General features: G+C 38.6%; 1 protein-coding gene across 2 annotated transcripts in view; it reads left to right on the forward strand.

Moving 5' to 3' along the window:
* smpd3 (sphingomyelin phosphodiesterase 3) overlaps positions 1 to 16,882 on the forward strand; it is a 57,660-nt gene that overhangs the window by 11,619 nt on the left and 29,159 nt on the right. Inside the window, exons 1-2 of one of the 2 annotated variants that reach the window (XM_065291612.2) lie at positions 7,292 to 7,472; positions 13,477 to 15,186. In XM_065291612.2, coding sequence (XP_065147684.1) covers positions 13,777 to 15,186 — 1,410 coding nt within the window. In that variant the 5' untranslated portion in view covers positions 7,292 to 7,472; positions 13,477 to 13,776. Of the gene's footprint in view, positions 1 to 7,291; positions 7,473 to 13,476; positions 15,187 to 16,882 lie in introns of those variants that run through there. The other variant, XM_065291611.2, reaches the window with a different exon arrangement.

Raw genomic sequence — 16,882 nt, forward strand, 5'->3', positions numbered from 1 at the left:
AGACCACAGGGTGAGCACCCCCTACTGGTCTCACTAACACCTCTACCAGCAGCAACCTGGCTTTCCCAGGTGGTCTCCCATCCAAGTACTGACCAGGCTCAGCCCTGCTTAGCTTCAGTGGGCAAGCTGTCTTGGGCTACAGGGTGATATGGCTGCTGGGACATTGTCACATCTTCAAATATATTCAAATACATGTTAGTATTAACCATTAAATTATTGTAGACTCGTTTTTCATTGTCATGTTCAAGAAACCAATTTGAAATGATTCGAGCTTTGTGACATGTTGCATTATCCTGCTTGAAGTAGCCATCAGAGGATGGGTACATGGTGTTCATAAAGGGGTGGACATGTTCAGAAACAATGCTCAGGTAGGCTGTGGCATTTAAATGATGCCCAATTGGCACTAAGGGGCATAAAGTGTGCCAAGAAAACATCCCCCACAACATTTCACCATCACCAGCAGCCTGCACAGTGGTAACAAGACATGATGGATCCATGTTCTCATTCTGTTTACGCCAAATTCTGACTCTACCATCTGAATGTCTCAACAGAAATCGAGACTCATCAGACCAGGCAACATTTTTTCAGTCTTCAACTGTCCAATTTTTGTGAGCTCGTGTAAATTGTAGCCTCTATTTCCTATTTGTAGTGGAGATAAGTGGTACCCAGTGGGGTCTTCTGCTGTTGTAGCCCATCCACCTCAAGGAGTTCAGGAGATTGTCTTAACCAGGACCACACCCCTAAATGTATTGAAGCAACTGCCATGTGATTGGTTGATTAGATAAATGCATTAATGAGAAATTGAACAGGTGTTCATAATAATCTTTTAGGTAAGAGTATATTGTCATTATTACCTTAGAATGAGGCATTTTTATCTACATACACCGCGGGTCCCCTGACACGGTAGTCGCCATTTCGCACCATCATTTTCTTAAGTAGTCCTAAATGGACAAATTCAATTCAATTTTTATTTTTTATTTATATAGCGCTTTTCACAATTCTTTGTGAATTCACAATTCAATGTTCCTTCACAAACTGTTGTGTAGAGCGCGTTTTGTCGATAAGTTGTCTAAGATGATAGCATTTGTCCTGTGGCAGCTACCGTAGATTCTCTTTGCGTTTCAAAATTGAAGTTAAATGCAATTCGCAATCTCACTACTAGATGCCACTAAAAAACCCGGACTGGTCCTTTAATTCTACACCTCCATCCTCGCATCCTTTCATCGCATCTAATCTAACTCGCGAGGAAAAGAAGTGAGGAAAGAAAACAAAGATGCACAAATAAGTATTAAGAAGTACAACCCTTTGGTTTAAAGATTATAAAGACAATTGTTTGTGAATTAACTTGCACTGATCAATTGCATGATTTTTAAAGACAAACTAGTAATGTATGCTAACAAAGTAAACGCGGTCAGTTTCGATTTCATGTGGACTTTAATATCATATAAAACGCTAGTGCGGCAAGCTGCTCTGCAGTTGTCCTAAATACATTTGTTGTGTTTGCTATTTGAATATTACTTTGTAACATCATCTGGTTTATACATCTTACTGGGCTGACTTCTGTAGATGAATATTTATAAAGGGACCCAAGCCATAGTGCCCGGAAAATCAAAATGTAGTTTATTTAATTTAGGGCAGAGCGCAACCACGTAACCAAGAAAAGAAAGCAAAAAAAGAAGTTAATGCACCTTAGCAGCCGCATTGCAATACTCTGTCAACCCTGTGCAATATGAGCAAACATAATTTCTTCAAAATTTGTAGGCTGGGATAAAGGCGGGGTGCATGATTTTTGAAAAACAGTTGGAAAGGGAGTCACACTTGTAGGCAATCAGCAGTAAGGCGCGTGTCTACTAACCGACATCGTTGACTGGGTTGCGTATATGTGGGGCGGGTCTATCACATGAAGGTCCAGATTCCTTTGGGGTAGGGGCGTGTTTGTTTAGGTGATTTAAAATGTCAACATTGGCTTTCAGAGATCATGCACCCCGCCTTAATCCCATAGTTAATCAGATATGTCATTAAAACAGCCCTTAGTAAAGTTGGAGAATTGGTATTGATAAATAAGGGATTATGGAGGATCTGGCAGTTATAATCCCAACGCAGTTGTGCTACATCAATAAGCATCTGAAACATAATTTATGTACTATACGGTGCAGAGAATATGACATTTGGTTTATGGAGGATTAAATAATATCATGAGCATTTTGTGTATTTACTATTAGCTCACACTGGATCTCAATGTGAGAATACTCAGGAGAGGCTTGCAGGAATTTAGTCATCTTATTTTAATTTGTGTCTAGGGCTAAATGAGCAGTCTAGAGAGCTGTACACGGTTTCATTATCACCTTGTATGAAAAAGCGTTGTCATCATGGGCTTTGAAGACACTTGCCTGGTTATTGTCCCTTTTTAATTCAATGAATTTTTTTCCAAGTACACTATAAAGGCGAGAACATTTTCATTTAAGAAACTTCTGTAATAACATGTATACTTTGCAGATACGTTTATTTTATGTAATATAAGCATTACATTAGTATTTTATTAGTGCGTTTAGAAGATGTTTTTATGTGTTAGATGTTTGTACACTTAAAATAGTCTGGCATGCTGAATAGATTTTCTTTAATGTGAATCTCAGCAACAAATGTTTGTTTATGAGATAAACAAAACCTACTAAATAATGCTGTTTATACTTTTGCCCGTATGGAAATCTTAATAATAAAAGTGATGAAAAGGGTTTCTTTTAAATAAACATTAATATTATCTAACGTATTTGAAATGTTTTTAAAACACAGAAAAGTTATTAATTTAAGTAATTTTCCTTCGAAAATATAAAGATTTTTTGGGGGGGATTCAACAGTATTTCATGCATTCTGACTTATTAACACAGGTTAAGAGTTGGTTTCCTCATGCTAAACATTAGCCTGACGTTGTCATACTCAATTCTAGTCAGAATTTGAGTCTGATACCGCTCCATTATGCTATAATTATGAGGCGTGTCTCAACCGAAAAATGCCTCTGCACTCAATTGGATAGACCTATGACCAATCAGAGCAACGGGGTGTGAGACGTATGTTGAAATGCATTTGCATGCTTGACCGAACTGCTAGTTATTTCGTTACAATGACACACACTACAAGTCTGAGTTAGCGAACGTACATCAACACCTACTATGTTTACAACATTTCATTTATATCACATTAAGTCATACAGTAAGACTATCTCTTACCATTTGTACATTAGTTGAACTTCATCCACGACGATACCCATTACGTTTGCTTGAAAAATATCCGAGCCTTGCATGTCCCTCCACGATTCCGGGCTTCCGAAAAGAAGCTGGCAACGACCGCTTATTATATCCATCTCGTCGTGCACACCGAGTTGCATCACCATGATATCCATTTCAGTTGCTTCTTTAACTTGATCCTTCATAAGTGCGACAACTTTTGCGGAATCCCGTAGGAAGGACAGCAAAAACATCAACAAATGCCTTGCTCGCGTTTCTCTGTTCCTCTTTTAAAATCAATGCTCTGTCGATATCTTTTAGAACAGACTCAATGTCAGAATCCACACATCTGATTTCTACCGCGGCAGCCATAAACAGATTCAACACACGCGCTCTTTGGTGACGTGGTTGATTTACGTTACTGATCATCTGTCCATCATCGTATAAATCCCGCCCTGACAATTTGATTGGTCGGCCAGCTTTGGGTCGAGCATAGTAGATCCTCAACGGTGAAACCCCAGACCGTTTCTCAAAATGTTGTGGGCGGGGCTAAGATCGGCTGGCACCCAGGCTAGCTAAACATATATAAAGTGTCTAAAAAGCAGTTGGATGTGTTAAAGAGTATTTCTTTGCCGAATTTCTGTGCCAGGGTTCGTAAAAGTTTCAGAAAGGTCCAGCTGACGTAACAGAGGTAAGCCATACGTATCATGTATTTTTATGGGCACTCCCCCCGAAAACCACGCCCACATGTCAAACAGCAGGAGAGCGAGAACCGAGAACACTAAAAGTCACAGGCATCACTTCACGCGACAGCTTTGTTTTATTTCAAGACTTAACAATGGCATGAAAGAAGAAGTGTGTTTTTAGATGTAAGGCAAAGTAAGCCAACATTATGGAAACAATGCATATAGTTTGTTTATCCGGGGTACCAACAGAGTTTTGCGTTTGTGTTTGTTTACCGCTGGATTTCGACCCAACCGGGTCATGAGTTGCATATGCGGTAAGACTTCTGTGTTATGTTGGAAATAAGCGCGTAAGTGCATTTAAAGGTGCAGTGTGTAATTTTTAGAAGGATCTCTTGAAAGAAATGCTAAATAATATACAAAACTATATTATCAGTTGTGTATACAGACCTTTTAAAATTAACCGTTATGTTTTTATAACCTTAGAATGAGATGTTTTTATCTACATACACGGAGGGTCCCCTTACATGGAAGTCGCCATTTTGCGCCGGCATGTTTCTACAGAAGCCATTAACGGACAAACTTTTTTACTAAGTTGTCTCTGTCGATTAAATGTTTGTCGGGTGGTGGCTATCGTACCTCCTTAATGCATTTCAAAAGCGAGGGTTGGGCAGTGGACTGAGCCGTTAGTTGCAATTCGACACCTTAACGCTAGATGCCGCTAAAACTGACACACTGCACATTTAATATAAACGACATAAACATGCAGTCAATCATAAGTTATTTTGTATACAGTGTTGCATGACTCGTGACTTGCTTTTACGTTATCGAAAAGAATCGCTAGAGCCGATCTGTCTTTTATAAATCTGATAAAACTAAAGACTCTTCTGAGATATGAAGGATGTAGTAATACTCTATAGATACTCCAGATTAACATCAGATTTGCAGAAACAGTGTGTTATCGGCTTAGTTTAACAGAACGAGATCATGTAAATTTGGTGAGCAAAATGCCATTTCTTATTTTTGTGTGTTTATGTATGTGTATTGGAAAGGGGGCATTGACCAAACTGACAGAGAAAAGCTATACTGCTCATGAGTGAGCACAGTGAAGTCACCATGGCAACAACTCCCTTGAGTGTGCTTAGTGCAGTGTCACACACACACGTTACTCAGGAATATGCATTACCCAACTTCTACAGGAAATTAAAAGACATGATTGGGAAAAAAAAGAAAGGCGCGAGAGATAAAAAAAGATAACAATGTTACACTATGTCTGGTCTGTTTTGTCACAGTACGTATTTACGATTAAGCAACCATGTTTCTGGCCTTTTTTTGTATCAAATGTCATATCAAAGGTCTGTTCATCCAAAGGACAATAACTGTTACAATTACTATAGAGATAACTACTGTACATAAAAAGGCACACCCACAGATGATAATGCTATGTTAAAGGGACACTCCACTGTTTTTTGAAAATAGGCAAATTTTTTAGCTCCCCTAGAGTAAACATTTTATTTTACCATTTTGGAATCCATTCAGCTGATCTCAGGGTCTGGTGGTACCACTTTTAGCATAGCTTAGCATCATTCATTGAATCTGATTAGACCATTAGCACCACGCTAAAAAAATAACCAAAGAGCATCAATATTTTTCCTTTTTAAAGCAACACTAAAGAGTTTTTGCTCTTTGCTCCCCCTACAGGTTGGAAGCGGAAGTGTCCATTACCACTGTCGTAAATAATTTAGCCTACCGCAGCAAAGCTGGTTCTAATTGGATTGTAGGTCTGCCGTAAAGCAAGTTTTTGTAGTTAGGCCTACTAGCATTGTGCATTATAGTTAAAAAAATAGATTTTCATAATATCAAAACTTTAATTTATTTGGACTGCTAAATACATGTCTGACTGTTGGAACGAACAAAAAAAAACACCCTAGAAAATCGCATTCATGACGATTAAGGGGTGATTTTATTTCTGTTACACCATTGCCAACAATGACGTTGATGCAAGGCTCTCCTGTTTCAAGATGGCGGCTCTATTTGACGCATTCGTTCCAATGAACTGTCGTAGCCAAGGCGATATCTAGTGTACATATCTATGGTAATAATCAAGGACTTTGCTGTCGTACCATGGCTGCAGGAGGTGCAATGATGTTACGTAGCGCATAAAAATAGATTTTTTTTTACATCCAATTAATTTGAAGTGAAAACAAAAGCCACCCCGCTTTTTTCCTAGTGTGATCGTTTCACTCGAAAATACGTCACAACACGGAAGTCAATTGTGACTTGCTGTTCACTTGGACTTTAACTGTAGATGTAAACTATAAAATAAACCTAGCATGACCCATTTTGCCTTTTACATTTTAGAATTCATCAATTTTGTCTATGTAAAATTAATTACATCAAATGAATTTTTTATAAATATTAATATTAATAGAATATAAAACAGCGTGACCTTCTGATTAATAATCTACATTTTCTGAAGGTGCTTTACCATTTGTTAAAAAATTGTGTTTCTAAATTTAAACATTTGAGGTTTAGACCCCATTTTGTTTCCTTTTCAGCGAGAGGGCCCTTAAAACAATTCCTCTTTCTCTTCCTCCCTTTCATCCTATCTGTCTTTATTACCAAAGGCCAATGAATAAACCAATAAGAAAGATGCACAGTTTGGCTGATGGTCTTCATCGATCTTGAAAGTTAACGGATACACAAACAGGCCCTTATGTACACTTATCTGATTTATAGCACTTAAACTACACAAACAAACAGACAAACAGAGACCTGTTTAAAATCCAGAATAAAGTCTCATGAGATTAGGAGCATCAAAGTTTGATTTCAATCTAAGCTAAGCCTGTTTATAAACCCAAAGACTATTCACAGTTGTTTGAACACAGTTTTTGTTTATGGTAGCTAATAAACAGTTAAAGAGATTAATGTGAACTCTCTCTCTCTCTTTCTCTCTCTCTCTCTCTCTCTCTCCCCCCTCATGGGAGAGCTTGTGATCAGTATTGATTGGAAAGTGAATGATTTGAGTTTAAACAGATCTATAGTTGAGGTTTTCCAACAAAGGGTTGGCTAACAGACATTCATTGAGTTTCATTGCCTTGGTTAAAGTCTCCTGGTTTGTCCTGGACAACATTAACCTACCGTAACTGCACAAAAACGAAACAAAGTAGATATTAGTAGTAAGAGATTGTAAGTAGTTACTAACATAACGTTTCAAGTTGTTGTATGTTTGTTTGTGGGTGACCTGAAAGTTGCTCCGCGGTAGATATGCTTATCCTGCACATGTGTGTATGTGTGTGTGGTAATGCGAGTTTATACAGCATGCACAGCTGCAAACTATAGTTTGCTGCTTTTCCTTTTCCTGTTCTTGAACGCCGACTGCCGTGAATGTCACTTTTGAGAGTCGGACCGCTCAAACTCTCCACAGTACTGTCGTACTCGCAAGCGGGCTGTGAAAATCAGCCATCTCAGACAATCTCTTTGCTCCGGTCCGGCACAGATTAGGCAGTCGTGATGGATAAAACCCTGTAAATTATTACTCTGCAGATTGGGTGTGTGCGCAGATGAGGTAAGCGTGGATAGGATTATGTGTTTACGTACTGGTAATGCTGCTTATCTAGGGAAACAACTGTACTGTTATGAGATGTACTGTATGAGTACAGCGGGTTGTTTTATTTGCAATGTGCCTTGTGTATGTGTGAGTATTTTTTTTGCAGTTTTTGTACATCAAAGTCATTTAATGTAAGCAGCATGTGTGTTGATGTGTTAGCAAACCATTTTAGGTTTAGGTAATGCACAGAAAATGGGACATTTTGGGAGAGATGTTTAAATGATGGATTATGAAAACACTAATATGACAGGTGGTTGGAGAAGAGGGCTTGGTGACATCATCTAAAAAGGAAGTCTATTTTGATTTCATGTTGAAACCGTACGTGTGATGTTGTGCGTATACAAACTCATTTCAATCCCCAAAGCATGGTTATTTCTCTTGAGGGGGTTAAAACAATTGTTTTTCTTACATCTTTGTCGTTCGCTGTCTCATCCAACCATCTGCTTACTAACCCACCCTCCCCCTTGGTCAATAGGTCAAAAGCAGGAGAAGGTTTTATCCTCGCTTTTCATTCACATGGCAGCCTTTTCTCTTTTAGTTTCAATCATTTTGTCTCTTGACATCAGGGCAAACTGTCAACCGAGTGGTAAACAGAGTAAAAAATAGATGTTCTGATGGTGTCAAAGATTGACCTCTTTGATCTGTGGTAAATCTTTTGATGATTTAGTCCAGCGGTTCAACTAAGAGCATCTGCACTCAGAGCGGTGCAAAAAGGCAACCGATATCGCAACATAAAAGCATGGGTGACTTTAAAACAAAGGTTGCTTTTTGACATATTACAGAAAATAACATATCGTACTGTAGGCTATCAGATGATATATAGTTTCACAGTAGCAATTTTTGCTGTTTTATAGCTCAGGTAACGTAATGGAGTCCAGTTATGCTTTATTTAAGCAATATCGCTTAAAAAGCCTCTTTGTTTGGGAACTACTTTCTTCCGCCACGGATTTGAGGGCGGCCAGAATGACAGGTAACACTTTCGGCTGCTTTGAATTTCATAATAAGTCAATGGACGAGTAGCTGTTTCTTTATATTACCGTTTCTTGGTCACAAAATGTAGTTTTAAGATTAGTTCAGTCGAGAATATATTTGTATTATATTCAAATCTGCAGTCGATTAGTAAAGATAGCACCTGTTTGAACGTTTGCTTGGTAAGATTCGGTGCGTATGAGAACCAGAGCATGAGCGGACGTCAGTGTTCACTCGCCCCGCTGACCACCGCCCTCTCTGGGCTACATCTCTGACAGGGATTCCCTTGCTCTGATGTTGGCCCTGTCTGTGTTTGATGAGATCAAATCAGCAGTATTTGGTGTCATGATGAAACTATTACTTGTTTTCTTATTCATATTTAGTGACTTTTGTGTTGTTATTGTTTTGGGCGAGGGAAAAGTTAATAAAACTATACTTATATAATATTACCATTGCTTTCCCATTTAATCTTAACGCGATACGAGCACTCGATTATTATTAGACTTTGTTCTTGTCAGTACTATATAAAACTGTTTTTATAAGTGTCAGAGAGATGTTTTTGCAGGTTGCTTATAAATATATATGTTTTAATAGTCACGTCAGGATAAAGTAAATGATCAATGTCCACATTTAAAAGCTGTGGTGCTGACCTGCAATTCCACAGTGTTTTCGCGTTCTGAGAAGAGATTTCGCTCCAGAAAAAAGTATTGTTTACATTCCTCTTTCCAAGTTTTAATCATCCACACGATGTGACAAGACATTACTCTCATTAAGTTTAACGTAACATCCAAGAGCGCTGATCTTTGACGGAATAATCGCTTCCGATTGGGATTCACAGACTGATTTACGAGCTAGTGAACTAATGAGACACACAGAGAGTGTTTAAAAACAGCGCGTCTGTGTGCGCGTGCAGTTTTTCCATTCAGAGATGAACCTGTTTAAAGGACCTCCATTCACTAGGTGGCGGAATGATATGAAAGGTGAAGCGGTTACTGTGCCGTTATCAGTAGAATATCGCATAGCTCTTAGCCAATCAGATTCGAGAACCAGAAAGAACTGTTGTATAATCATGATTATTACATGGAACTTTAAAATGCTTGATTTGCAACATTTGCAGGTTTGTTATTTCCAGATAACAACCGCTCGAAACTAATAACACATGGTTACTCGGATTCTGCAAATCATTTTGAAAAATAAAAAATAGTTTGAAATGGAATATAAATATTTTTTTAATAATTTATGTTTATTGAAAATGTATCATCAATGTGGGATACATGTTATGCTGGAATACATGAAGGGAATACAATGGTGATTATAATGTATCAGTGATGATCAAAAATTTAATAAAATGCTAATGATAAGAAATGGAATATAAATACTGATATGTCTTTTAATAAATTGTATGACATTATATTTACAATTGATGGAACCAAATGGCATGTTTTTGACATTTAACTTCTTATCTTAACTCATTCCCGGCCAGAGTTTTTACAAAAAGTTGCCAGCCAGCACCAAAATTTTATGATTATGATTTTAACAAACGTTTAATGCCTTCCAGTAAATGTTTTGTTTAAATATATTAAACAGACAATATAAAATTAAAGAATAGACACTCTGCTTTCAAAAAAAAAAGTTTTATTCACCTTTATTTGTTCTCTTTTATTAACTCTTAAATATGGGTGGGTTTCTTCAAAAATACCTAATTTTGAGCAAAAAGCTGAGATATTTGCGTTTTTGTGACTTTTGATAGAGATCAGATTCAGAGCGATGTTCAAAACATACACAGAGTTTGAACAGTTTGCCCTAGGGCAGTAATTCTCAAAGTGTGGTCCGCAGACCACTAGTGGTCCGCCAAACCCCCCCAGTGGTCCGCCAAAAGATGACCTAAACTAGGCAAGTGTTTATACAATCGTCACTTATTTAAGTAGATTTTTAATGAACTTGCAAAACTGTGATATCAGTTCTTGCCATTCTGTTTTAATAACGGAAAAATGGATCGGTGGCTAAACCAAAGAGGAGTCAAAAGAAAAGATCTAGCGTCAACTGAAAGCAGCTAAAATCTACAGATCTATTAGTTTTGTAATGTACTAGTTTTTTTTTCATGTGTAAAATCCCTGTAATTTCAGTGATTTTGGACATGAAGGGGAAAATTTTTTTTCAGCATTTTATTGTTACCATAGTTACAACCATAGACTTCATATACCCACCACCTCAGTTTTAAACTAATGGCTCTTTGGAATGACATTAAGTGGGACCCAGGCTGTTATACTGTTTAATTGCAGTTTTTTTCATATGTGCAGTTTGTTGTTCATATTAAGCTGTAACTCATTTCACATTTACTTTTTCAAATGAACTAAAATTCATATTATAATTTCTGAACATAGAATTGCATTTGTGTTTAAAAATGTGTTTTTGACTTGAAACAGTTGCATATTAAACTTAAATTTAGCTTATCCTTCCTATTTTGTTGTTTTTTGGGGGCGTGTTAGAGTGGGATTCTGTTAGGTGGTCCTCAGAAAAAAATTGGAAGATAAAGTGGTCCTTGGGCTGAAAAAGTTTGAGAAACACTGCCCTAGGGGGATACTTCCAGGTTTTATAAGTTGGTTAAGAGCGCCACCTGGTGGATAATAGCGATAATACGGATTGCGGGTAAAAACTCGTCATTGACAGGGAAGCATTTTCTCTTAATAGGCTTGGGTGCCGCGTTGCATTCTGAGACGTGGCGGCCATGCGGTAATCCGCGTGGTGTTGTTGTAGAAATATCCATATTTAAAACTTTATTAACGAAAATAAATACCTTCTGGTAGCGCCGCCATCTTAGTCGCGTCCGCATTCAGGATGAGAGCTTACGCAGCCTACAGAGGCTACTCTGCTGCTGCTCTGTGCCCCCCCCCCTCCGAATTTGTCATACGTCACTAAGAAAAATGCATACACTACGCTAATACTCTCTCCTGAATACAGAGGTGTCTAAGATGGCGGCGCTACCGGAAGGTATTTATTTACGTTAATACATTTTTAAATATTGATATTTCTACAACAACAACGCACGGATTACCCTCAGAAGACCTTTGTTTATCATCCTGGAGCCGTTTGGATTTAATTTGTGAAGGATGGACGCACTTTTTTGGACTTGAAGGTCGTGGACTATGGGTGGACCCCGTAACATTACATTTAATCAACTGAAAGTTCTAAAATATTTTCAAAAATATCCAAAAATGTGTTTGTCTGAAAAACAATGGACATATGCAACTCGGACAGCTTTGGGTGAGTAAATCATGGGTTTAATATCGTTTTTGGCCGAACTATCCCTTTAAATGGGGAAGCAGGGACCGTTATATGGACAAAATCGGAACTATTAACCGGTTGGATGTATATGAAAAAAGAGTGAATAAAGAGCCTTTTTAAGATAAAAGCGTGGTTGATGTGAGAGCACAATTTCACGCCAATCTGTAAGCAAGGACACGTACGACCTAGCTTTACAACTAGCTTAGTTAATGCAGCAGTTTTTGTAGTACAGCCGTTTTTGTTGTCAGCAGAGGGAAAGCAACAGAAAGATAAATGTTGAAATTTTCCCGTATTTTGGGCGAGTAAACCGGGACTTTTCCCTTATTTTCAATGTTCAATGTTGACTTAAGCTATATAAATTAATATTCAGAGGTTATACTTCAATGTCGTATATATAAATATCATTTATATGTCATGCATACACATTACTGAGGGGGTTGAGGTTAATGTTTGGTTTTTCTGCATTGAATAAAACATAATGAAGTGTTGTCCTTATCTGTCATTTTTAATGTAAATTACTTTTAATGTGTTACTTTATTATTAATACAGCAACGGTTTACCATGGTTGAAAAAAATAACGCCAAATTAAGACACACGACTGAGAGGAAGTACGTCTATAATCAGAGCGCAGCAGTCCGAGTAGTAGTAAAGGAGGCAACCAACATGGCCGCCACGCCCAGTAATGACGTCACGACGCCCAAGCCCTATTGACGAGTTAACTCCCGAGATAACAACCGACTACCTGTACATTATCCCTTACTTATACCACTGGTTTATTGAATGCTTCATTTTGATTGGTTGACAAACATTCTTAGGGTGTGCATTATTTTTCAGTAAACTCACACCTATGAAGTAGTTCCTGGTTTGTCGACCGGATTACAGTTCCATATCCCTAAGTCTGTTTCGCATTGTGGCGTATTACCACCATACGTGTGCATTATTTTCGAATAATAACGGCTTGTCGTCAATTATTCCTTACTTTAAATTCACCTTTCTAATTAAATAATGATAATAATTATATTTAATATTATAAATTATCTACAAAACAAAAGGATTTATACACATCACTGAGTTCTTCAACACTCTTTATTTAAAAACATAGCCAATTTAATTGGTTTTCCACATCATACTGACAGTGAATCTTCTTATCTTCATTTCCTACAAATAATGGCTTTGATTGTCTTTGTGTGCGATTGCAGTCTAATCTTCTTCATCTGTCTCATTGTTTGTGCTTGCATGTTTTAAATCTCAGAAAGCAGAAATCCTCCACTATTCCACTATGAGACTTAGTTATCATATTTTACAGTGACACCTGCGCAGAGGTGTTTTTTTAAAATGGTAATTATCCTAATTTCCTCTTTTGTTGCAATCAGAAGGTCACTGGGGATAATAAGCCACATCTGGTAGACCTCTGTTCTGAATATTATAATTGTAATTGCACACATTTGAAAAGTTTATAAGGTCAATCGTATTTTATTTAAATTGTAGTTTATTTATAAAAAAATAAATATTGTATTATACATAAATACTGTAATGTACGGTGACCTGACATGGTGCATTCTGTTAAAAGATATTATTATTTAGTATTCATTATGATTTCAGAAACGTTTGAAATTTTACTGAGATCCAATTTGTTGATTGCACATTATCCTTCACTTTCAGCTGATTGCCTGTGTATTTTGTTCCCCCTCCCTTTGGTTGTCTGCAGGCTCTGCGCTGACGTGGACCTCCGGCTTTCTACAACACATTGCCTGGAATATTCTGGATCTCAGGAGGCTTTCTTATCATCACCATGATCAGATTTGTTACAAGACTGTAGCACTGAACACGCCCCAGCCAGGAGGGCAAAGGCTGGGCAAGGAGCCCATCTTATCCTGTATTCCAAGTTGGACGTAGTAAAAGAACCATGTAGTGTTTCTTTTTCCACCACAGGGGGGCGGGTTAACTTTGTAGCTCTTTTTGTATGATTTTTTTATTTAAGGGAGTTGGTCTATAAGGTGAGCCGGAAATGGTCTTGCACACCTCTCCCTACTCCAGTGCCTTCCTCAGTTTTCTGAGCGGCCTCTCGTGGGCCTTCGTTTTCCCCTGCTATTGGCTGTTGGACCGGTTGTTGGCCTCCTGTGTACCAACGTCACTGGAGAAACGTAGGCGCTCGCAGGATCCCTGTTCCTTCCTGGTACTGGGAGTTCTGATCTCAACACCGCTCTACCTGGTGCTACTGGTGGCATCCTTTCCTTTGGCCTTTCTTGGCTTTCTTTTATGGGCACCACTGCAGAGCATCAGGAGCCCTTACATATACACACACCAGAAGCCCGACAAGCATGGGATTGAGCTGGGTGCTGCAGCCGGCACTGGGGCAGCACTTGCTGAATGGCGTCCGCAAGGTCGCAGTTTTTGCTTTGGGAGTGCCAACGTCTGCCTGTTGCCGGACTCACTAGCACGTTTCAATAACCTTGCGGACACTCAACGGCGGGCGAGGGATGTGGGCAAGCGGATCCGCAACGGTGCCAGCAGACCGCAGATCAAGATATACATCGACTCGCCTACTAATACATCAATTAGTGCTGCCTCCTTCTGCAGCTTGGCCACACAGGGCTTCCGTCGTACCTCTTCTCTGGACCATCGTCCCGAACCTGCAGTCATCACTGAGAGTGAGACCGAGCCCTTAACAGAATGTCCCGTTCACCCCTCAGGAGGTACGAGCTCAGATTGCCCTATCCACAGCACTGACGCCCAAAACCCCTCAGAGTGTCCCGTTCATCCCAATGGAGAAGACCATGCTCCGGACTGCGCGCTCCAACAGTTTGCAGACCCGAACTCCTCCGGCGAGTGTCCAGTGCATAGCAGCATCACCCAGAACTCGGAAGACTGCCCTCTCCATCCATCTGGAGTACAAATCAGCATCACCTCCCCTGATTCAGAGCCAGCTGGTGCTGAAAAAGGAAACCATCAAACCGGGGACGGGGATACAGGGAGCCTTGAAAGCCGCACAGCTTCCCGAGAATCTCTGGTTCGTTTTAACACGACTGATGGAGGGATATCGCCCAATAACACGCTTTCACAACACCGCACTTCCGTCTTCAAGCGACCCATCGGGCGCAAGCGTCGTCATGGTGATGACGGCTTTGACCATGAGATTTCCGCCTTCTTTCCTGCCAACCTGGACTTCCTGTGTCTGCAGGAAGTTTTCGACATACGGGCTACTGACAGACTTAGGAGGCAGCTGCACCGCTACTTCCCCTATGTGCTGAGTGACGTGGGACGCTACGGCTGGAAAGGCTGTTGCTCTCGGTTCAAGTTCTTGAACAGCGGGCTACTGCTGGCCAGTCGCTACCCTATTTTGGATGCCCATTATGAGTGTTTCCCCAATGGGCGTAGTGAGGATGCTCTTGCTGCTAAGGGAGTTCTTTTTGCCAAGGTGAGTTTGTTATACCTTTTAGATAGTGTTTACCCAGCAAGCAATTTGTTTATAGTTGTCTAATATCCGTCCGAACACAGTCCAGACATCTAAGCTAAAACAAGGCAAAGTTTGGGCTGTCAGTGAAAATTTTATATACGTCTACACATAGCCCAAAATTTTTTAAATAAATAACTGAAACCAAACACCTTGTAAAACCACTGTTGACTTTGCAAACATGATGGAAAATGGAACATTATTTTTGCTAAAACGACATTCAAGGATATTTTGTCTCCTAGTGGGTTACTCAAAGCCGGACTATATCAGGTATATAGTAGTGCTGGGCAAACATTAAAGGGATAGTTCACTTTAAAATGAAAATTCTGTCATAATTTACTAATCATCATGTTGTTCTAAACCTGTATGAATTTCTTTTTTCTGATGAACACAAAAGAAGATATTTTGAAAAATGATGGTAAACACACAGCAGATAGTGACCATCGACTTCCATAGTAGGAAAAAAATATTTTGGAAGTATTGTGATAAATAACTAAGAAAATGTTTTGATAAATGATGGTAAGCACACAGTTGACAATGCCTATTAAATTCCTTCATATTTTTTTATTCCTACTATGGAAGTCGGTGGTCACTTACTGCTGTGTGTTTACCATAATTTCTCAAAATATCTTCTTTTGTGTTCATCAGAAAAAAGAAATTAATACAGGTTTAGAACAACATGAGGACGAGAAAACGATGACAGACTTTTCATTTTAAAGTGAACGATCCCTTTAATCGTGATTAATCGCATACAAAATAAAAGTGAATTGTAACATAATATACAAGTGTGTTCTGTGTGTAATTATTATGTATATATAAATACACACACACACACACATTCATGTATGTATTTAAGAAACATTTACATGTGAATATATATTTATTTAAATAGTATATAAACCGAATATATAAAATTTACTTTTATTTTGTATGCGATTAATCATGATTAATCGTGATTAATCTTTGCCCAGCACTAGATATAATTAACCTAAATGGTGAAACGATGGCTATTGCATGCTGGGTACTGTGTAGCTTTGTTAAGACTTCACATATTAAAATTTTACATATTATATTTAAATATCCTTGCATTCATTATTTAGAGCAGGACTTTTTAAAGCCTTGTCTACATTAATCCAGATAAATTTGACAAAGGTCATTGGTGGCACTACAGGAGTGGATTTGAGAAGCTCTAAAATATAACATTTTGGAATTAGTCCGTTCTATTTATAGACCTGCAATGGAAAAAGAAAGTGTCTAAACAATTTTGATTGATTATCAATTAGCCTTGTTTATTCATTTTTAAAACAATACATTTCACTAATACCGAAATTAGAAGTTGGTGCATGTTTTTAAAGGTTTCATCACACATGTTCCCTGTAGTCTAAGTTGGACTGATGGTTAGAGTGAACCCAAACAGTCTGAATAATTTACAACTAGTCCTTTGTAGCCCAAAGGGCTTGTTTGAAACGCTCATCTATCATGCCTTCAGAAACACACACCCTCCACTCACCGTTGAAGCTTGGTCGATATACAGTGACAAAGTATGTTAGATTATATACGGTCCTAATGGGGCTGTGCACTTTTGCTGAAGACATATTGCAAGTTTACTCTCAAACAATATTTCTTACAGTCTGGCATTTTCAGTATCAGCCAAAGATTA

Source organism: Paramisgurnus dabryanus, chromosome 23, assembly GCF_030506205.2.
Source record: "Paramisgurnus dabryanus chromosome 23, PD_genome_1.1, whole genome shotgun sequence".
NCBI lineage: Eukaryota > Metazoa > Chordata > Actinopteri > Cypriniformes > Cobitidae > Paramisgurnus > Paramisgurnus dabryanus.